Below are 19,874 nucleotides of genomic sequence, written 5' to 3' on the forward strand. Positions count from 1 at the left end.
ACCTCGTCGATCCTCTCGCGCTTCCCGACCGCCCCGCCTCGGAACATCCCGTCCGGAACCGCGCGCAGATCCCCCCCCGCGGCGATCAGCGCCCACGCGCGCGCCGCGCGTTCGCGCTCATCGCCGCCCGCTTTCATCCCGAGCGATGTTAACCCGTCCCTCAGCTCGTCCATCCCGAGCGCCTCCGCGACGGCCTCCGCGTCCTCGAACGGCGTCGTCGTCGAATCCGTCGCGCGCCACGCGCTCGGCAGCTCAACGACCGCGGGCGCCGCCGCGTGAGTCGAGTTTTTCTTCGAGCACGAGCGCGCTCGCCCCGTCGCGGTCCGTCGCCGCGCCTCGCTCGCCGCGGGCTGCGTCGGCAACCCGACGATTATCTCCGTCGCGCGCTCCCTCCGCGCGGCGTCCACGACCGCGCGCACGAGCTCGTGCGGCGGGACGGACGGGATCACCGCGAGCGGGATCGGCGACGCGCCGGTGGAGGACACCGCGAGCCCGGTCCTTCGTCGGCCGTAGTCCACGCCCAGCGCGACGCGATGGGAGGAGGAGGACGACGACGACGACGCGCGAAGCTCGTCGTGCAGCAGGTCCCAATCGCTTCGCTTCCCCGCGCGAACGCGCGTCGCGTCCGCGACGACGACGACGCGACGCCACCGCCACCGCGTCGGCGTGTTGTCTTCTTCTGAGCAGGGGCGCTGGCGGCGGCGTCGCGGCGAAGGCGTCGCGCCCCGCGCGGCGGCGGCGCCGACCGCGGCGGTCGCCATTCCGAATGAATGACGGCACGAGCGTCGCGCGATGCCGATTTTTAGCCCGGTCGGTCGCGAAAAGCGCGTCGAGGGAGTACGCGCGACGCGTACAGTACGCGTCCTCTGACTAAAAGCCCACTGGCGTGAAATTCAAAGACGAGAAAGTACCGGCGGATTTCCGAGAGCCAATAGAAAAGTTTCGTGCTCGGCGACGAGCGAGCGAGTCGCGTCTCCTAGCTAGGAGTTGAAGATTGCCGCCGCGACGACGCGCGCGCTCATAACTGCACCCTCCACCGTCTGCGAGACACGCGTTGGAAAAATGGCCGCCATTTCCCAGGCGCAATGCGTCGTCAACGTGACCGCGGCCGCGCCGGCCGCGCGCTCCCGCGTCGCGCTCCGCGCGTCCTTCTCCGGTAAATCCGTCGCCGCGAAGCCGGCCTACTTCGCCGCGAAGAGGCAGTCCGTCCTCGTTCGCGCGGAGGAGAAGACCGCGGAGAAGGCGGTCGAGAAGAAGGAGGAGGCGCCGTGGAGCCCCCCGAAGCTCAACCCGAACACCCCGTCCCCGATCTTCGGCGGTTCCACGGGCGGTCTGCTCCGCAAGGCTCAGGTGCGCGCGCGTTTCCGTCGCGACCTCCCATCGCGGCTTCCTTCGCGCTGGAATATCGCTCGGCTCCATCATCGGTCTATATCTCCGGCCATTCGCCCCGCGCGAAGACGCGCGTTTCCGCGGGGTTCCCGCGCGTATCGCGCCTCGTTTTCGCATCGCGCGATGCCCGCGCGCGATGTGCGACCGAAATGCGATCGCGCGCGAGGCGCGATCGCTCGCGCGATGCCCTCAGCGCGCGTCTTCGGGCGATGGGGGCGATCACGCGAAATCATCTTTTCCGTGTATCCGCGAGACGAACGACCCGCGCACGCTCGCGAACGCTCCCAGAACCGAAAACTCACCCCCCGCCGCCCCCCCGACCCGCCTCCGTCGCTCGCGTCCTCAGGTCGAGGAGTTCTACGTGCTCACGTGGGAGGCGCCCAAGGAGATGATCTTCGAGATGCCGGTGCGCGTCCGCGCGTCGCGTCGTCGCGTTTTTTTTAGAGCTCGCCGCCGTCGCGTCGCGCGGGGGCGACGCCGTCGACGTCGGTCCGCTCGCGTCGTCGTCCGATCGATTCTCGATCGGACCCGGCGCCGCTCGCGCGTCCGAATAATCGCGCGATCCGCTAGGGTTCCGACGACGCGCCGTCGATCGCTCGCGGGGGACTCCGCGAGCGAGAAGACGACGCCGCGTCGTCGGAACCCGCGGTGCCCGCGGAACCCGCGCGCGATCGCCGCGCCGTTCGAAGCGCGTCGACCCTCCCCGCTGACGTTTTGATTTCCCTTTTTTTCCCTCCTCCTCCTTCCGCAGACCGGCGGCGCGGCGATCATGCGCAAGGGCCCGAACCTCCTTAAGCTCGCCCGCAAGGAGCAGTGCCTCGCGCTTCTCAACTCCATGAGGGCCAAGAACAAGATCAACGGGTGCGTGTACCGCGTCTTCCCGTCCGGGGAGGTGCAGTACCTGCACCCGAAGGATGGCGTCTACCCCGAAAAGGTCAACAAAGGACGCGTCGGGGCCAACAACAACATGCGCTCCATCGGCAAGAACGCGAACCCGGCGTCGATTAAGTTTGGCGGTAAGCTCGGGTCCGACGGTCTCGCCTCCGACGGCGCCGGCTTCTCTCGCGTGTTCGACCAGTAAGGTTGGTTTGCGAGAGAGCGGGCGGGTCGCGCGACGACGTCGTTTTGTTTTTTCTTCTCGATGCGAACGCGCGACGACGACGCGCGCGCTCGGGGCGAGTCGGGACGACGATGTAGACGGACGGACGGACGGTCGCGCGGCGGTAGGAGACGACTGACTGACTGCCGCGGGAGAACGGCGGACAGGTGGGGGAACTGAAGCGTCGCGAGGGAGGAGCGGCGTGGAGTAAGTTACAGGAACTTTGCGAATAAAGACCCTAGCACAACGAACCCTGTCGTCGCGCTCGCGCGCTGCCCGCACCGATTCCGCGCCTCGGTCGGCGATCGCCTTTCGACGACCTTTTTCACCCTGCCGTTTTCACCCGCCGCGCCGCTCGCGCCGTGGGTCAAAAATCAGATCTTCACCGGGTGCCAAAATCTCAAAATCTCGCCTCCGCCAATGAGCGCGCGCGAATGGAAAAATCGCTCATCCCTCGGCCGCGATCCGTAAACCCACGTCACCGGGTTTACCCCCGCTCCGTTCGCCTCGATCCGCGCGACGCCGCGCGTCACCATACTCGCGCACGCAGAGCACGCATCACGCCGTGTTCGTCGTCCCCCCCTCGAAGACCTCGCCGTCGTTCGATCGAACGCGCACAGCCACCATGGCGTCCCAGACGATCTCCATGTCCGCGACCGCGCGCGTCGCCGCGCGCGCGTCCCTGAGATCCTCGCGCGACACGTCGCGGATCGCGCGCCTGCCCAAGTCCGCCGCGCGCCGCGCCGCGTCCTCCGCTCGCCTCGCCGTCCGCGCCGCGGGCGCGGCGGTGGACCAGGAGACCGGCATCAAGAAGATGCGCGAGGGGATCAAGGAGGCCGCGGACGAGAACCTCCTCACGCCGCGCTTCTACACCACGGACTTTGACGAGATGGAACAGCTCTTCTCGACGGAGATCAACCCCAACCTCGACGAGGCGGAGCTCGTGGCGATCCTCCAGGAGTTCCGCGAGGACTTCAACCAGAAGCACTTCGTGCGCAACGACTCGTTCAAGAAGGCGGCCGACGGCATCACGGGCGAATCGCGGCGGATCTTCATCGAGTTCCTCGAGCGATCGTGCACGGCGGAGTTCAGCGGCTTCCTCCTCTACAAAGAGCTCGGGAGACGCCTCAAGAAGACGGCGCCTGTCTGCGCGGAGATCTTCACGCTCATGTCGCGCGACGAGGCGAGGCACGCGGGGTTCCTGAACAAGGCGATGAGCGACTTCAACCTCGCGCTCGACCTCGGCTTCCTCACGAAGAACCGTCAGTACACCTTCTTCAAGCCCAAGTTTATCATCTACGCGACGTACCTCAGCGAAAAGATCGGGTACTGGAGATACATCTCCATCTACCGCCACCTCCAGGAGAACCCGAACGACCAGCTGTACCCGCTGTTCCAGTACTTCGAGAACTGGTGCCAGGATGAGAACCGCCACGGCGATTTCTTCACCGCGTGCCTCAAGGCGAGGCCGGAGTTCATCAACGACTGGGAGGCGAAGCTCTGGGCGCGATTCTTCTGCCTCTCCGTGTACGTCACCATGTACCTCAACGATCACAGCCGCACGGAGTTCTACGAGTCCATCGGCCTCGACACGACGCAGTTTAACATGCACGTGATCCACCAGACGAACAAGACGACCGCGCAGATCTTCCCGCAGGTGATCGACACGTACAACCCGAAGTTCAAGGAGTACCTCGACAACCTCAGAGACATCAACGTGAAGCTTTCCAAGGCGCAATCGCCGATGGAGAAGGCGCCGCTGATCGCCGGGTTCGCCGCGAACCTTCTCGGCGTCGCGTTGATGAAGCCGGTCGACTCCGGGAGCATCGATTTCGTCGAGGACGTCAACTCCCCGGCGTTCATGTACTAAGCGACGACGAGACGAACGAACGATGAGAGGTTGAGAGGTTGTTTGTGATGAAGAGGGCGGAGGATTAACGGAGGAGGAAGAAGCTTCGCGAGGGAGCGACGGACGACGCGAGGGACGGACGGATGGACGTTGATGACTGATCTGATCTGATCTGATGATGATTGATTTTTTGGGGGGCGACGGTCCAGCGCGAGCGACCGTCGCCCGGGTGGCGATTGTGATGACGTGACTCGACGACGACGCTCGAGAGGCGCCCGCGAGGGCGCGGACCCGGGGATGGAGTCGCGGCGTCTCGAGAAGGACGACGACGACGACGGACGGCGGCGGCGGCGGCGGAGATCTTCCGCCGCGGTCGTCGACAGGACGTCGTCGTTCTCTTCTTCTAGCGGCGAAGCGAGGCGAGGCCTCGCGATGGCGCGATTGTGTTCAATTTTAATACCAAGTGACTGCACGCGAAAAGAGCACTCTGCGAACGCGCGGTCGCGAGACTGATGATTGCGCTGTGGAAAACAGGTGAAAACGCGTCATCAGTGGACGAAGCGCGTCGCGAGAAAAATCTGAGAAAAATCCGCGCACAAAACTGGTCAAAACTTCCTTTCTACCGTTGTACATACAGTATGACGGCGGGGCTCGCCGCGTCTGTAACACAACGAGAGACGCGAACGGCGATCGCGATGCAGGTCGCGGAGGCGGAGACGCGCGGGGGCGAGCCGTCCGCGCGACGCCCGAGGAAGGGCCACGCGCCGCGGGCGACGACGAAGACGGCGCCGAGCGCGACCGACGTCGAGATCGACGTCCTCGCGCCGGCGACCGACGAAAAGGAGGTGTCCGACACGCCCTCGCGGGGGCCCGCGGACGGCGTCGCGGGCCCCCCGCGCGGGTACCGCGATCTCGCCGACGTCGACGACCCCGCGAAGAACGAGAACGCGGACGCGCGCGAGGACGATCGCGAGGACGACGCCGCCGCCGACGACGACGACGACGCGCGCGAGACGACGGAAACGATGGGACAAACGGTCACCACCGCGGTCCCCGCCGCCGCCGCGCGCCCGCCCGTGAACGTCGAGGACGACGACGCGGAGGACGACGACGACGCGACCGCGCGATCCGAAGAAGACGTCGAGCGGAACGCCGTCGCGGCGAGCCCGACGTACGCGGCGCGGGGACCGTCGGGGGCGACGGCGACGGGGACCGCGACCATGACCAGAGAGGAGCTCGTCGGCGGGTTGGGCGGAGGAGACGACGGGGGAAAGCCGAACACGCCGGGCTCCGTGCATAAACCGGTGGGGCGCCCGATGAACGTGGTGTCGTCGCCGAGCGCGACGGTCAACGCGGACGGGAGCCTGAGGTCGGAGAGGTTGGCGGCGGCGCGCACGCTGCTCGCGGCGCCGGCGCCGCCGGGGGGGGTCGGGGTCGCGGCGACGGCGGATCGATCGACGGAGGACGCCGCCGCGGATGCCGAGGCGAGATGGCGCGCGCTGACCGCCGCCGCGGAGGCGCCGCCGCTGTATCACATCACGCCCGCCGCCGACGAGTTGGCGAACGCGGGAGGAGGAGGAGGAGGAGGAGGAGGACTGAAGTACGGCGAGATGGGGTCCCGGTCGAAGGCGAGCGCGCAAGGGTGGGTGCACCGCGTGCGCGTGAAGAAAAAATGCGTCGTCGACGACTGCGCGCGGTTCCGCGTAGCACCCGAAGGGGTGGGCTCGCGGCACAACGGGAAGATCCGCCTGCCGTTGACGTGCCCCATGCATCTGGACGCGACGACGGTGCTCATCGGCGGGATCCCGTCGCGAGAGTGCCAGGCGTGCCGCGCGTTCCACCCGCTCTCGGAGTTTGGCAAGGACAACAAGACGTGCGAGCGGCGCCTGAAGCGGAAGAAGGTGCGGTACCACATGTCAGCGACGGGGTCGGATTTCACCGACGCGGAAGCGGAAGCCGCGGCGTTGGCGCTCGTGGAGAAAGCGGGCGACCGACGCGTCCCCGTCTTTAGCGCCGCCTCACTGAAACGCGGCGGCGGCAGCGGCGGCGGCGGCGGCTTCAGACTCCTCGGCGGGCACCCCAAGAAGAAGCGCACGGGCGTCACGCCCGGCCCGGTTCGCGAGAAGATTCGCAGTGAGGCCAAGCAGATCGCGGCGGGGCTCCCCGGGTCGTTCCCCGCGCCGCCCAGGTCGACCGCCGACGACGACGACGCCGACGCCGGTTTGCTCGAACGCTACTCGAGCTTGCGCGGCTCGATGCCGCGAGACGCGTCGTTGCACGAAGCCGCCGCGCGCGGCGCCGCGCGCGGGTTCCACGACGCGGTCACCAACGCCGTCACCAACGCCGTCACCAGCGCCAACGACGCCGGGTACGCGCACCAGCCGGCGCTCGCGGAGTTGGGGCGGCGGCAGCAGCCGCCGCCCTCGGCGCCGCCGCCGCCGCGGGCGTCGTCCCCAAACCCGGGGCAGAGCCCGGCGCAGCAGGCGGCGGCGACGCTCGCGGCGCAGTGCCTCATGGCCGCGTCGACGCTTCTGTCGCAGGTGGCGTCGTCGCCGGCGGCGGCGGCGGCGGCGCCGCCGCCGCCGGCGCCGGCGACGCAGAGCTCCCCGGCGGGCGCGCTCATCGCGGCGCTCCATCAGCAGCGACAGTCGGCGGCGGGCGCCGGCGCGAACCTCGCGGCGTTGCTCGCCGCGGGAGGTCTGCCCGGGGCTGGGGGGGCTGGCGGGGACGGCGGCGGCGTCGGCGGACTCTCCGCGGATGCGCTCGAGGCGATGCGCGCGGCGCAGGCGCGCGCCGACGCGGCGAACGAGGCGGCGGATCGCGCCAACGGGGACGTGCAGAAGCAGCTGAGCGACGCTCAGGTGCGTTCTACACAAAAGTTTTTCACCCATCGCCCGGTTTCAACATTTGATCGCTTCCCCTTTCAACTGACCGGAGAACTGTTTTTGTATGGAATGGCCCTCAGGCGGCGGCGGGGTGCAGGGTGATGTGACGCGACGCGACGCGCGCGGTGGATAGGGTGAGCGTCGAGCGTCTGAGACAGACGGGAATTTTTTGGTGTTAGGGATGAAGGGATGCGGGACGACCGGAGTCGTGCGAGGGGGAGAGAATGGCGTGGCGGCGGGACGAGAAGCGGTCTCGTCAGAAACGTTTGTTGAAGTGAAAAAACTCGTCATAAGTTAAGTTAGTGTGTGCAAAAAAAGTGCGTCGGTCAGTTGAAAGGGGACGCGATCAAATGTTGAAACCGAACGGTGGGTGAAAAACGTTTTGTCGGCCGATAGAACGCACCTCCGTCGCGGCCCGGTAGCCCGGTCGCGCTCGCGCCGCGCCGAAAAACCTCTCGCTCTCCGCTCCGCTCGCGAACCAACAATTCATCGTCGCGGTCGTCGTTCCGCGCCATCGACGTCCGCGCGAGCGAGGGACAGCGCGGCCGCGTACCCTTCCTGGGAAGGATGTTCGGCGGCAATCGAACCCCGTTTGGCACGCCCAGCAAGGTGCGCGCGCGCTCGCGATCGCGCCCCCGCCGTCGATTGCGCCGCGTCGTTCGTCGCGCGCCGCCCGACGCGACGCCCGTCGTTGTTTACCTCGTTTATCGATTAAATAATCATCGTCGTCCCGCGTTCGTCTCGCCGCCTTACGGCTGAGCCGTCCGTCCCTCCTCGTCGTCCCTCGCAGTCGGATGTGGACAAGCTGCAGCGGAAGCTCGATCACAAAACGAACGAGCTGGACATGCTCCAGGTCGCGAACGAGGCGCTGCAAGCGCAGGCGAAGGCGCGTCGTCGTCCCCGGTCGTCGTCCGCGATTTCTTCGGCAACATCGCAGCGCCGAAAGAATCCAATCCGCGCGCGTCGGTCGTCGCACTGGTCCCCATACGACCGCGTTCGCGTTGTGAACTTCATTCCTTAAGGACTTTCGGGTCCCTCGTCGCGCCGCCCCGCCGCGTCGCCACTCGACTGACGCGCGGTATCCCTCCCCCCACGCCATCATCATCGAATCATCGACATCGTCATCTTCTTCTCCAGGCCGCGGTCGAGCGCGAGGAAGCGATGCGAGAGATCGCGGACCAGCACGAGCGCGCGCTCGTGACGGCGCGCGATCGCATCGGGGATTTGGAAGCGAAGCTCGAGAGGGGCGGCGGCGGCGGCGGCGACGACGCGTCGGCGGCTTCCGACGCGTCGACCGACGCGAAAGTCCCGGAACTCCAGAAGAAGCTCAGAGTCGCCGCGGCGACGGTGAAGAAGCTGCGCGCGCGCGAGACGGAGCTCGAGGAGGCGCTGAAGGCGGCGACCGGCGGCGAAGGCGGCGACGACGCGGCGAAGGCGGCGGAGGCGGAGGCGGCGGAGGCGCGGACGCGTCTCGACGAGAAAGCCGCGGAGGTGGAGTCCTTATCCGACGCCCTCGAGGCCGAGCGCGAGTCCTCGCGATCGCTGAAGCTCGCGCTCGAGGAGCAGACCGCCGCGACGAAGAAAGCGGCGACGGCGGCGACGACGGCGGCGACGAAAGAACTCGACGCGGAACGCGCGACGTCGTCCGAACTGCGCGCGAAGACCCATGAGATGGCGCAAATCATCGAGCAGCTCAACGACGCGCTCGCGGAGTCGCACGCCGCGGAGGAAGACGCGCGCGCCGCGGAGGAGGTGCGAGACGCGATGGCGGAGCAGAACGAGTCGGCGTTGCGCGCCGACGTCGCGAACCTGACGTCTGAGGCGCGTCCTCGGAGCATCACACTGGTCCCCATACCACCGCGTTCGCGTGGTGAACGCCGATCCTTAAGGACTTTACTTCCCGGCGCATCCATCTCTCCGCCCAGGGTCCCTCGCTGGTTTCAATCCCGACACACCGCGACGCCTTTCAACTCCGCTTCTGACGCCTTTCAACTCCACCCCGACGTCATCGCTCGTACGGACCCTCGACCCGAAGCTCGAGAAAGGAAACGCGGCACATCGCGCGCTGGAGGAGAGGATCGTCGAGATGGAGAGCAAGGCGCGTCCCTCACACTGGTTCCCATACGACCGCGTTCGCGTGGTGAACGTCGATCCTTAAGGACTTTGTCCAGCGTGTCTCTCCGCCCACCCCTCGCTTTCAACGCCCGACATCGATGCCTTTCAACTCCAACTGACGCCTTTCAACTCTACCCCGACGTCGCTTCGAATGATAGAGCGTCGCGGCGATCAAAGCGGCGGACGCCGCGCACGCGGAGGAGCTCGAGCGCGCGCTCACGGCGGCGGTGGAGGAGCGCGAGAAGAGGGACGCGGCGAGCGGCGCGTACGAGGAGAGAATTAAGGCGCTGGAGGCGGCGTTCGCGGCGGATCAGGCGACGAACGACGCGACCGCGGCGAAGATGAGAGACGCGGCGGATCAGGCGGCGGAGGACGAGATCGCGCGGATCGCGGCCGAGCTGAGGACAATCGCGGCGGAGAACGAGAGGCTGAAGGACGAGATGTACGCGCTGGCGCAGAGACACGCCGCGGATTCGGAGGCGCTGACGCAGAGACACGCCGCGGAGTTGGAGGAGCTCGCGAAGAGACACGCCGCGGAGGCGGAAGAGCTTGAGGCGATGCAGAAGCGACGAGAGGAAGACGCGTCGCCGCTCGAATCCGCGAAGGACGCTGCGAGCGACGCGAAGGAGAGGAAGACGCTCGAGAAGAAGCTCGAGGTGGCGATGAAGCTCGTGAAGACGCTGCGCGCGAAGGAGGAGGAGCACCAGATGCGGCTCGAGCAGGCGACGGCGCGGACGGAGATCATTCGCGAGGCAGAGGAAGCCGCGACGGCGCGGTGCGACGCGCTGAAACGAGTCGCGGAGGACGCCGCGGAGACGGCGGCGCGGCACGAGAAGAACGCGGCCGAGGCGAACGCGCGCGCGGACGTCCTCGAGAGGAAGCTCGCGGCGGAGACGGCGGCGTTCGCGGCGGCGGCGGCGGCGGCGGCGGCTCCGCCGCGCCGAGTCTCCATCGAATCCTCCGTCGCCGCCGCCGCCGGCGACGGCGACGGCGAAGAGCAGTTCCGCGAGTGGCGCCGACGCGCGACGCGCGCGGAGAGGAATCTGAGGAAATACCACGGCATGATGAAAGCCGCGGGGAAGCACGGCGGCGTCCCCGCCGTCGAAGAACTCGCGGAGGCGTTGGAAGCGCAACGCGCTGAGGCGGAATACGAGTGGAACCGCATGGACGCGCTGCTCGCGGAGGCGAGAGGGGAAGGCCCCGCGCCGCCGCCGAGCCCGCCGCCGGCGGGGGGCTACGGCGCGCCGCCGCCGAGCCCGCCGCCGAGCCCGCCGCCGTTTGGAGGGTTTAATAACGCCCAGCAGAGCGACGGCGGCGGCGAAGTTGGCCAAGTCGGCAGCCCCGCGTCGCCGTCCGCGGCGTCCGCGGCGGCGGCGCTCGCCGCGGAGGTGCGTTCTATCTATCTTACAGTGGTCCCCATACGACCCCGTTCGCGTGGTGAACGCCGATCCTTAAGGACTTTCTCTCCCGGCGCATCTCCCCGCCCACCTCTCGCTTTCAATCCCGACACACCTCGACGCCTTTCAACTCCGCTTCTGACGCCTTTCAAATCCACCCCGATATCATCGCTCGTACGGAACGACCCTGAGACGGAGATCCAGCTCCGCGCGGACCTGGAGAGGAGCAAGCGAGAGAAGGACGACCTCGATCGCGTCGCGACGTCGGCTCGAAACGCGCTCGCCGTCGCGGAGAAGGCGTCGGCGGCGACGCGGGGAGAGCTCGAGAGGGCGCGCGAGGAGCTCGCGTCCGCGAGAGAAGCGAAAGAGACGGCGGAGAGGAAAACGCGCGAGGATTTTGAGGCGTCGGCGGCGGCGTCCGCCGCGAAAATCGCGACGCTGGAGGAGGCGCTCGCGGACGCGGAGAGAGAAAACGCGTCGGCGGCGGCGACGCGAGAAAACGAGAGCTCTCCGCGGAGAGAAGCTGACGTTTCGCGTTCCGAGCTCGCGAGCGAGTTCGCCGCCGCCATCGCGCGCGCGGAGGAGGTGCGTTCTATACACTGGTCCCCATACGACCGCGTTGGCGTGGTGAACGCCGTTCCTTAAGGACTTTTTCCGTCGTCACTCTTCACCCGCGCTTCCCTTTCAACGTTTGACCGGTAAGACGTTCGACTGACCGATCGCTTCACCCACACAGTACGAAACCCTCGCGGACGCGTCGACGAAGAAGTGCGAGGCGTTGGAGCTCGCGTTAGCGGACGCGGAGTCGTCGTTACGGAACGCGAACGAGGACGCGAACGCGCTGTTGGAAGCGACGCGACGCGCGAAGAACGAGGAGCAAACGCTCCGCAGAAACGCCGAGTCGGACGCCGCCGCGGCGAGGGAGTCGGCGGAGCGCGCGCGACAGCTCTCCATCGCCGCCGCGGCGGAGGCGGACGACTACAGGTGCGTTCTATACAAAAGTTTTTCACCCATCGCTCGGTTTCAACATTTGATCTCGTCCCCTTTCAACTGACCGATGAAAAACTGTTTTTGTATGGAATGGCCCTACAGAGCCGAGTGCGCGGAGCTCCGCGCCAAGCTCGACGCCGCGGTGTCGCAGAGCGAACGCGTCCGAACGGAGGCGTCCGAATCCGAGACGTCGCACGCGGAGGAGCGCCGTCTGCGAGAGTCCGCCGAGTCCGAGCGCGACGCGGCGCGCGCCGAGCTCGCGGCGACGCGCGTTTCAGGCGCGTTCATATTTACACCGGTCCCCGTACGACCGCGTCGGCGTGGTGAACGCCGTTTCTTAAGGACTTTCTCACCCGGCGCATCCATCTCTCCGCCCAGGGTCCCTCGCTGGTTTCAATCCCGACACACCTCGACGCCTTTCAACTCCACTTCTGACGCCTTTCGACTCCACCTCGACATTCGTCGCTTCGTATGGACCCTCCCTCGACCCTCAGCCGCGGACGCGCGCGGGGAGGCGGACAGGGCGTCGACGCGCGAGCGCCGCGCCGTCGCCGCCGCGGAGGAAGCCGCCGCGAAGACGGCGCGCGCGGAGGCACTGGTCGAGAAGAACCGCGCCGCGCACGCGGAACGCGTCACCGCGCTCACGGACGCGACGGAGAAGGCGGACGTGCGCGCGCGGCGCGCGGAGGAGAAGGCGGCGACCGCGGAGGAGGCGAGCGTCGCCGCGGCGTCGGAGCTCGACGGCGCCAAAGCGGCGCTTCGACGCGCCGACGAGAAAATCGACGAGCTCGACCGCCGCGCGCGCGAGCTCGAGGCGGCGCTCGCGGACGACGCGTCCAGGGGGGGCGAGGACGCGTCCGTGATGAGCTCGAACACGCATGTTGTTACGATAACGGCTCAAATCGAGACGTTACGCGCGGAGCTCCTAAAGACCGAGGAGGCGCTCGAACGCGAGCGCGACGCGTCGGAGACGTATAAATCCGAAGCCGCGGCGGCGATGGTCACGCGCGAGGTGGAGTCTCAGAACGCGGAGAGGGCCGCGGACGCGGCGCGCGCCAGAGCGCTGCGCGCGGAGAAGGCGACGCGCGACGCGGAGGAAGCGCGCGACGCGGAGAGGGACGCGCGGAGGGACGCGGAGGCGGTGGCGGAGGCGCGGCGCGTCGCGCTCGACCGCGCGCGACTCGACCTCGACGAACACCGCGCGAGCGCGTCCGCCGGCGCCGGCGCGCTCGAAGCCATCTCCGATGAAAAAGCTCGGCTCGAGGCGAAGCTCGAGGAGGCGGAGGCTAAGCTCGAGAGCGCGACGACGTCGCTGCGGGAGAAGACGAGGGAGGCGGCGACGATGGACGCCGCGCTCTCCGCGACGCGAACCGCGCACGCCGCCGAGCTCGAAAACATGGAGAAACGCTTCGAACGCGAGCGTTTACACCACGCCGAGCGGCTCAAGGATGAGGAAGCCGCGGGCAAGAGCGTCCTCAACGCGTCCCAAGCCGCGGTCGAGAGCGGCCGCGCGAAACTCCAAGACGCGGAGAAGCGGCTCGCGGACGTCGAAGAGAAACACGCCGAGGCGTCGCGCGACGCGTCCCGACGCGCCGCGCGGATGGCGACCGACCTCGACGCCGCCGCCGCCGCGGCGGCGGCGGCGACGCAGCGCGCGAGGACGCTCGAGGAGAAGCTCGCGCGGTGCGCGGCGAAGGAGGACGCGCTGCGACGAGAGATGGCGCGAGCGAAGGACGAGATGGACGCGGCGGCGGCGAAGCGCGCTACTGAGACGGGGAAAACGCGCGCGGACCTCGCGAGCGCGATCGCGGCGACCGAGACGGCGACGACGTCGCGCGACCGCGTCGAGGAGCAGCTCAGAGCGTCGCGATTTCGCGCCGAATCCGCCGAGGCGGCGGCGGAGGCGGCCGCGGCGGAGGCGGCGTCGGCGTATCGCCAACGCGACGCCGCGCGAGACGCCGAGACCGCGGCTCGCATGGACGCGCAGTCCGCGAGGAACCGCGCGTCCGCGCTCGCGGAGGAGCTCGCCATTCTCGGGAAGAACGCCGCCGCCGCGGAGCGCGAGCGCGCGTCGAGAGACGCGGAGGCGGAGCGGAACGCCGCGGGCGCCGAGGCGCGCGACGGCGTCGCGCTCGACGCGGCGTCGCGACGGGCGATCGAAGCGGCGAACGCGGAGATCGAGACGCTCCGCGCGCGGCTCGCGGAGAGCGCGGCGTCCATCGCGAACGTCGCCGCCGCGTCGGAGAGCGGCGCGGCGGCGGCGGAGGAGGCGGAGCGCCGCGCGGCGGAGGCGCGCGAGCGGTGCGCGACGCTGACGACGGAGCTCAGAGCGGCGAACGCCGCCATCGCGACGATGGAAGCGGCTGCGGCGACGCACGCGGTGAACTACGGCGTCGCGACGCGCGCGGCGTCGGAAGCCGCCGCGGCGGAGGCGGCGGCGAGGGACGACGCGGACGCCGCGCGGTCCGCGGCGGAGGCGGCACGCGCTCTCGCGGATGACCTGCGCGAGGAGCTTCGAAACGTCAGAGGCGACGTCGCGTCCGCGGCGGCGGCGGCGCTCGAGATGGAGCGACACGTCGCCGCGACGCAGCGCGCGGCCGCGGACGCGGTCATCAAGCACAACGTGTCCAGCGCCGGGAAGGACCTTGCGAGCGCGCGCTTACGCGAGAAGGAGCGCGAGATTGCGGAGGTGGTCGAGGCGCAGCGGGAGGCGGTGGACGCGCGCGACAGGATGCGGCGCGAACGCGACGACGCCGCCGCCGCGGCGGATAAGGCGGCGAAGGACCTCCACGCCTCGCGAGCGTCCGAGCGGCTCGCGTCCGAGAAGCTCGCGGGCGCGCTCGCGGCGGCGGCCGCCGCGGAGGCGCTCGCGGCGGACAACGCCGCCGTCGCCGCGGCGTTGCGGCACCGGCTTTTCCCGAACGGCGTCGACCCGGACGCGGCGGACGCGCCGCGAAGGGTGCTCAAGATTCTTCGCGCGACGTTGTTCGTGGACGACGACGAGGACGACGAGAACGACATCGCCGGAGAAGAAGAAGATGGAACGTCAACCGACACAACGGTACAACAACGTCGTCATCGTCCTTCGAGAGCTGTGGACGTCACGGAGGCGGTCCGGAAGCTCGCGGCGGACTCCGGCGGCCTCGGCGTGCGCGTCAAGGTGTCGGATAATCTCCGAACGCTTCTCGGCGCCGATTTCGCGGCGTTGTTGCCTCCGCCGCCGTCGGACGCGACGACGACGCTGGAGACGACCGGGTTCGTGACGGACGTCCCGGTCCCCGTCGGACGCGCCGGCGGCGGCCGCCTCGTGATCCTGTACCGCGCGATGACGTCCCCGGCGACGCGCGAGAACGACCTCGCCGGCTCAGGTGCGTTCTATACAAACGTGTTTCACCCATATGTAGCTCGGTTTCAACACTTGATCGATCGCGTCTCCTTCTGTTTCAACTGACCGGTGAACTGTTTTTGTACGGAACGCACCTCAGACAGCGTCGAGGTTGGCGTCGGCGGGTTGCACACGCACGCGCCTTTCGTCCTCGAATCGCTCTGGATCGACGCGTCAACGCCGTCCGCGGACCGCCAAGTTCTGACCGTCGCCGCTCGCGCGCGCGACGCGGAGGCGACCGCCGCGGACGCGAGAGCGCGCGTCTTCGCGCTCGAGTCAGGCGCGTTCTATACACTGGTCCCCATACGACCCCGTTCGCGTGGTGAACGCCGATCCTTAAGGACTTTGCCCGGCGCGTCTCTCCGCCCATCCCTCGCGTTCAATCCCCGCCCTCGACGCCTTCGAACTCCACCTGACGCCTTTGAACTCCACCCCGCCATCGCTTTGTATGGAACGACCCTCAGAGCTCCGAGCGGTTCGCGCGGAGCTGAAGTGCGCGACGGCGGCGACGGCGGATTTGGAACGCGCGCGCGCGGATCTCACCGCCGGCGTCGCCGTCATGCGCGACGAGTGGCGCGCCGCGTCAGACGCCGCGACGTTGAACGAGACGCGCGCCGCGGAGAAGGCGCGCGTCGTCGAGGAGACGAAGCTCGCGGCTCGGGCGAAGCTGCGCGACGCGAGAGCGGAAGCGGACAGGCGCGTCGCGACGGCGGTGCGCGAGGAACGACGGCTCGCGGAGTCCAAGGCGCGGGAGGTGCGGCTCGCGTCCGCGGCGCGCAGACGCGTAGAGCGGGGCGTGCCGACCGCGGTGATGGTGTCCGGCGGCGGGACGTGGTCGACGACCCCGCGCGGCGGCGGCGGCGGCGATCGGAGCGCCGCCGCCTCCGCGACGCCGGGGTCGACGACCGCCTCGAAGGCGTCCCCGATCGACGCGAGGTATAAAGCGATCAAGCGCGTCGACGCGGTGATGCGCAGGGAGGAGGAGGCGTGGCGCGCCGCGAAGGTGCTGAGGGACCAACGCGGCGGCGGCGGCGGCGGCGGCGGCGGCGGCTGGGAGGCGCCCGCGACGTCGTCGCGGATCGCGCGGCCGGTTCCGGCGCGACGCGGAGACGTCGTCGTCGCCGCGCGAACGCCGCCGGCGTTCGGCGCGTCGGCGACGAGGACGCCGAAGCGAACGACGACGACGACGAGGACGCCGGCGAGGGCGACGAGGTCGGCGGCGGCGAAGTCCTTAAGGAACGGCGTTCACCACGCGAACGCGGTCGTATGGGAACCAGTCACGATGACCGGTCGCGAGGGACGACGCCCGAACCCGATCCACCGCGATCGTCCGTTCGCGACCCGCCGAGATCCGCCGAGCGTCGAGGCGCGACGACGCGCCGAGGCGCGCGTCGCGTTCGAGTCGACGACGTCGAAGAAACGCACCGAACGCGAGCGTTTACCTTCATCATCATCGCCGCCTCCTGCCCGGAGAGAGAGAGAGCCGCCGTTGTTCACGTCGAGCGAACGCCGCGCCGCGGAGACGACGGCGTCCTCCGCGGTGAAAGCCGCGACGCTCGCCGCGAGGCTCGCGAGGGCGGAGCGCGAACTCCGCGCGGCGATGGCGACGCGAGAGCGACGCTCCAAGGACGTCGAGGACCTCAGGCGCCGCGCGGAGGACGCGGAGAAGGCGGTGAGCGACCGCGACGCGCGAATCGCGGAGGCGCACCGACGCGCGGTCGCCGCGGCGCTGACGCTCGACGAGGGATCTCCGGCGAGGGATCTGGGCCGGTCCTTCGACGACGCGACGACGACGACGGCGGCGACGATGACGACGAGCTCGGGACCCGGGGACCCAGCGTTCACGTTCCGGACGCCGACGTCCCCGGAGGCGCGGAGGGAGGTGAACCAGCTCGCGAGCGGGCTGCTGCACTCGAGCGAGACGCTGCTCGCGCAGGCGGAGGCGCGCGAGAGGTGGGAGGCTCCGTGAGGCGAGCGCTTCCGGAAGTGCGGACGATGAGATACTTTCACGTACTGTGCGCACGGCGACTTCGTCGCGCACGATGACCTCATCACAGCACAACTTCTAGGTAATAACCTTAGTAGACCCGACTATTCTTTATTCCCCTCTCTCTCGCCTCACCGCTTCTTTAGCGTCCGCGGGGTGTCCTCCACTTCCGGCGCCGCTCTGGCGTCGCCGACCTCGCCAACCTCGCCGTCGTCGTCGTCGTCGTCGACGCCGTTGAAGAACATGTCGAGGACGCCGGCGACGCCTTCGATGACGGCGGCGCCGCCGTACCCTTTCTTCTTCTCCCTCGAGAGCTCCCTCGAGAGTTCCGCGTTGCGAATCGTCAGCGCCTTGATCATCTCCTGCGCCGCTTCTCTCGAGAAGTCTTTCGGGTCGTCGAGCGGTATCTCAATCTCCGTCGTCGCCGCCGCCGCCGCGCGTTCGCGTTCACGTTCGCGTTCGCGTTCCCGCGCCTCCTCCTCCATCCCCGCTCGCATCGCGTCCATCTCCCCGCGCGCGGTCGCGAGCGCGGCTCTCGCGTGCGCGAGGTCGTTCTTCACCGCGACGACGTCGTTCTTCGCCTCGCGCGCGCTCAGCGCGGCGGCGAGCTCCGCGGCTTCCGCGCGCGCCTTGGCCTCCTCCGCCGCCGTCGCCGCGGCGATCCGCGCGTCCCTCTCGCGCTCGAGCTCGTCCCTCTCCGCGCGCACGCTCTTCAGTTCTTCTTCGAGCTCCGAGTTCGTCGTCGTCATCCGCGGCGTCAGCCTCTCGACGCGGAGCTCGGCCTTCGTCTCTTCCAGCGCCGTCTTCGCCGCGGCCATCGCCACCGCGTGCGACGCCTCTCGCGCGTCGAGCTCGCGTTCCGCCGCGGCGGTCGCCGCGGACGTCGCGCGTTCGTGCGCGCTCGCGGCCGCGTCCTCGACCGCAGCCTTCAGAGCAGCCGCGTGCGTCGCCTCCGCGCGTGTCGTCGCGTCGGCGACCGCAGCCTTCAGAGCGACCGCGCGCGTCGCCTCCGCGCGCGTCGTCGCGTCGGCGACCGCAGCCTTCAGAGCAGCCGCGTGCGTCGCCTCCGCGCGCGTCGTCGCGTCGGCGACGGCGGCTTCGATCGCCGCGCGCGTCTCCTCGGCGAAGGTTTCCTCGCGCGCCGTCGCCGCCGCCGCGCTGTCAGCCTTCAACGCGGCCACCTCTTTCGCGTGCTCCGCGACGAGCGCGTCGAGCGCGAGCTTCTTGTCCTCCGCGTGTCTCGCGATCGCGTCCGTCAGCGCCGCCTTCGCGTCCGACGCCGCGCGCGTCGCGAGGTCGAGGTCTTCCTTCGCGGCTTTCGTCGCCGTCTCCGCCGCCGCCGCCGTCGTCGCCGCCTGCGTGGGTGAAGCGATCGGTCAGTCGAACGTCTTACCGGTCGAACGTTGAAAGGGAAGCGCGGGTGAAGAGTGACGACGGGCGAAGTCCTTAAGGAACGGCGTGCACCACGCGAACGGGGTCGTATGGGAAGCAGTCTCACCGTCGCCGCCGCCGCCGCCAACGCCTCCTCCTTCTCCTTCGCCGCCTCGCGCATCGCGTCCGCCACCGCTGCGCTCCTCTCTCGTTCGGCGACCGCCAGCGCCTCTTCCCTCGCCTTCGTCATCGCCTCGACGAGCATCGCATCGCGCGCGCCGTCCCCCGCCGCCGCGGCTTCTTCCATTCGTCGCCGCTCGCACGCGAACGCGTCGCGCGCGCTCCGCAGCTCCGCCCTCAAGCCGCCTTCGACCTTCTCCGCGTCCTCTCGGACGCGGAGAAGCGCGGTACGCGCGTCATCGAGCTCCGCGATGACGCGCTTCAGCTCGTCGCGCGATTTGGCGGCGTCCGCGGCGTTGGCGCTCTGCATCTCCGTCGCCACCTCCAGGTCCTTGAACATGATCTCCATCACCTCTCGCTGCTCGCGGAACGTCGACTCGACGCGCGTCTTCGCCTCCTCCGCGGCGGCGCATCGAGCGTCCGCCGCTTTAGTCGCCTCCGCGGCGGCGGCGAGCATCGACTCGGAGGCTCTTTTCGCGTCGTCCTCCGCGATCGCGCGCGCCTCGGCCGCGCCCTCCGCGCGCGCCACCTTTAGCGCCGCGCGGCTTTCGCGCGCCTCGAGCTCGAGCGCGGCGAGCTTCGCTGCGAGGTCGCGGACGCGCGCTTCCGCCTTGTCTCTCGCCATCAAGGCCGCCGCCGCGGCCTCGTCGCTGCGCATCCGCCGCTCTTTCTCGTCGATGAGCGCTCGGCTCTTCGCGGAGACGACGCCGGAGGCGGCATTAGCGGCGGAGGGCGCGCGCGCGTCGGCGGAGTCGTTGAGATCCGATTTCTTCGCCGTCGTGGTCGCGCACTTCTCGCGCTCCGTCGTGTCGAGATACGCGTTCGTGAGGACGCCGAGCGCGGTTCGCTCGCCCTTGGGCTTGCTCTTGAGCGCGTTTATCATCGTCGGCGAGACGGGCGGCGACGCGCCCGGGGACGACGACGACGACGACGACGACGCGTCGGCGACCGCGTCGCCGCGTTGACGCCCCTCGCGCGAGATCGACTCGAGCGTCGACAGCGCCGCGACCAGCTCCGTCTCCGCGTGTTTCCTCAGCTCCGGTCGCGTCCGCCGCGAGCGGAGCTTCGCGGACTCGCGCGCGGCCTCCTCCGCCTCCTCCTGGAGCCATTTCGGCACCGCGCGAGGCATGACGCGGGGACGCGCGCGCGCACGACGGAGGGGGCGCGACAGGTGATTTTGAACGAATGTTCCCCCCGGACAACTTACCGGACGCGGAACGAACAACG

At 69.1% G+C, this 19,874-nt stretch overlaps 6 protein-coding genes across 6 annotated transcripts in view; 4 read left to right on the plus strand and 2 right to left on the minus strand.

The window, feature by feature from the left end:
• MICPUCDRAFT_42879 (uncharacterized protein) overlaps positions 1 to 761 on the minus strand; it is a gene marked incomplete at both ends in the record, with an annotated part of 1,189 nt that extends 428 nt beyond the window's left edge. Inside the window, one exon of the mRNA XM_003063703.1 lies at positions 3 to 761. Coding sequence (XP_003063749.1) covers positions 3 to 761 — 759 coding nt within the window. The remainder of the gene's footprint in view (positions 1 to 2) is intronic.
• Positions 762 to 1,062: 301 nt separating this feature from the next.
• On the plus strand, positions 1,063 to 2,739 carry PSAD (photosystem I subunit II, chloroplast precursor; the record flags this gene model as incomplete). The annotated part of the gene is made up of 3 exons (XM_003063506.1): positions 1,063 to 1,350; positions 1,736 to 1,795; positions 2,141 to 2,739. 3 exons carry the CDS (start codon positions 1,063 to 1,065, stop codon positions 2,468 to 2,470), a joined length of 678 nt encoding a protein of 225 aa, XP_003063552.1. The 3' UTR covers positions 2,471 to 2,739.
• Positions 2,740 to 3,033: 294 nt separating this feature from the next.
• On the plus strand, positions 3,034 to 4,813 carry MICPUCDRAFT_49742 (uncharacterized protein). Its single transcript, XM_003063507.1, has one exon. The coding sequence runs from the start codon at positions 3,114 to 3,116 to the stop codon at positions 4,356 to 4,358; it is 1,245 nt and encodes a 414-aa protein (XP_003063553.1). The 5' UTR covers positions 3,034 to 3,113; the 3' UTR covers positions 4,359 to 4,813.
• Positions 4,814 to 4,975: 162 nt separating this feature from the next.
• Positions 4,976 to 7,324, plus strand: MICPUCDRAFT_53335 (uncharacterized protein; the record flags this gene model as incomplete). The annotated part of the gene is made up of 1 exon (XM_003063508.1): positions 4,976 to 7,324. One exon carries the CDS (start codon positions 4,976 to 4,978, stop codon positions 7,322 to 7,324), a length of 2,349 nt encoding a protein of 782 aa, XP_003063554.1.
• Positions 7,325 to 14,077: 6,753 nt separating this feature from the next.
• On the plus strand, positions 14,078 to 17,078 carry MICPUCDRAFT_65690 (uncharacterized protein; the record flags this gene model as incomplete). The annotated part of the gene is made up of 3 exons (XM_003063509.1): positions 14,078 to 15,087; positions 15,205 to 15,385; positions 15,570 to 17,078. 3 exons carry the CDS (start codon positions 14,078 to 14,080, stop codon positions 17,076 to 17,078), a joined length of 2,700 nt encoding a protein of 899 aa, XP_003063555.1.
• Positions 17,079 to 17,227: 149 nt separating this feature from the next.
• On the minus strand, positions 17,228 to 19,776 carry MICPUCDRAFT_42883 (uncharacterized protein; the record flags this gene model as incomplete). The annotated part of the gene is made up of 2 exons (XM_003063704.1): positions 17,228 to 18,451; positions 18,595 to 19,776. 2 exons carry the CDS (start codon positions 19,774 to 19,776, stop codon positions 17,228 to 17,230), a joined length of 2,406 nt encoding a protein of 801 aa, XP_003063750.1.
• Between the last annotated feature and the right edge of the window lie 98 nt (positions 19,777 to 19,874).

This window comes from Micromonas pusilla (assembly GCF_000151265.4).
Source record: "Micromonas pusilla CCMP1545 genomic scaffold MICPUCscaffold_15, whole genome shotgun sequence".
In the NCBI taxonomy this organism is placed as follows: Eukaryota; Viridiplantae; Chlorophyta; class Mamiellophyceae; order Mamiellales; family Mamiellaceae; genus Micromonas; species Micromonas pusilla.

Coding starts and splice junctions, on each gene's coding strand:
- MICPUCDRAFT_49742 (XM_003063507.1), top strand. CDS start 3,114: ATGGCGTCCCAGACGATCTCCATGTCCGCGACCGCGCGCGTCGCCGCG.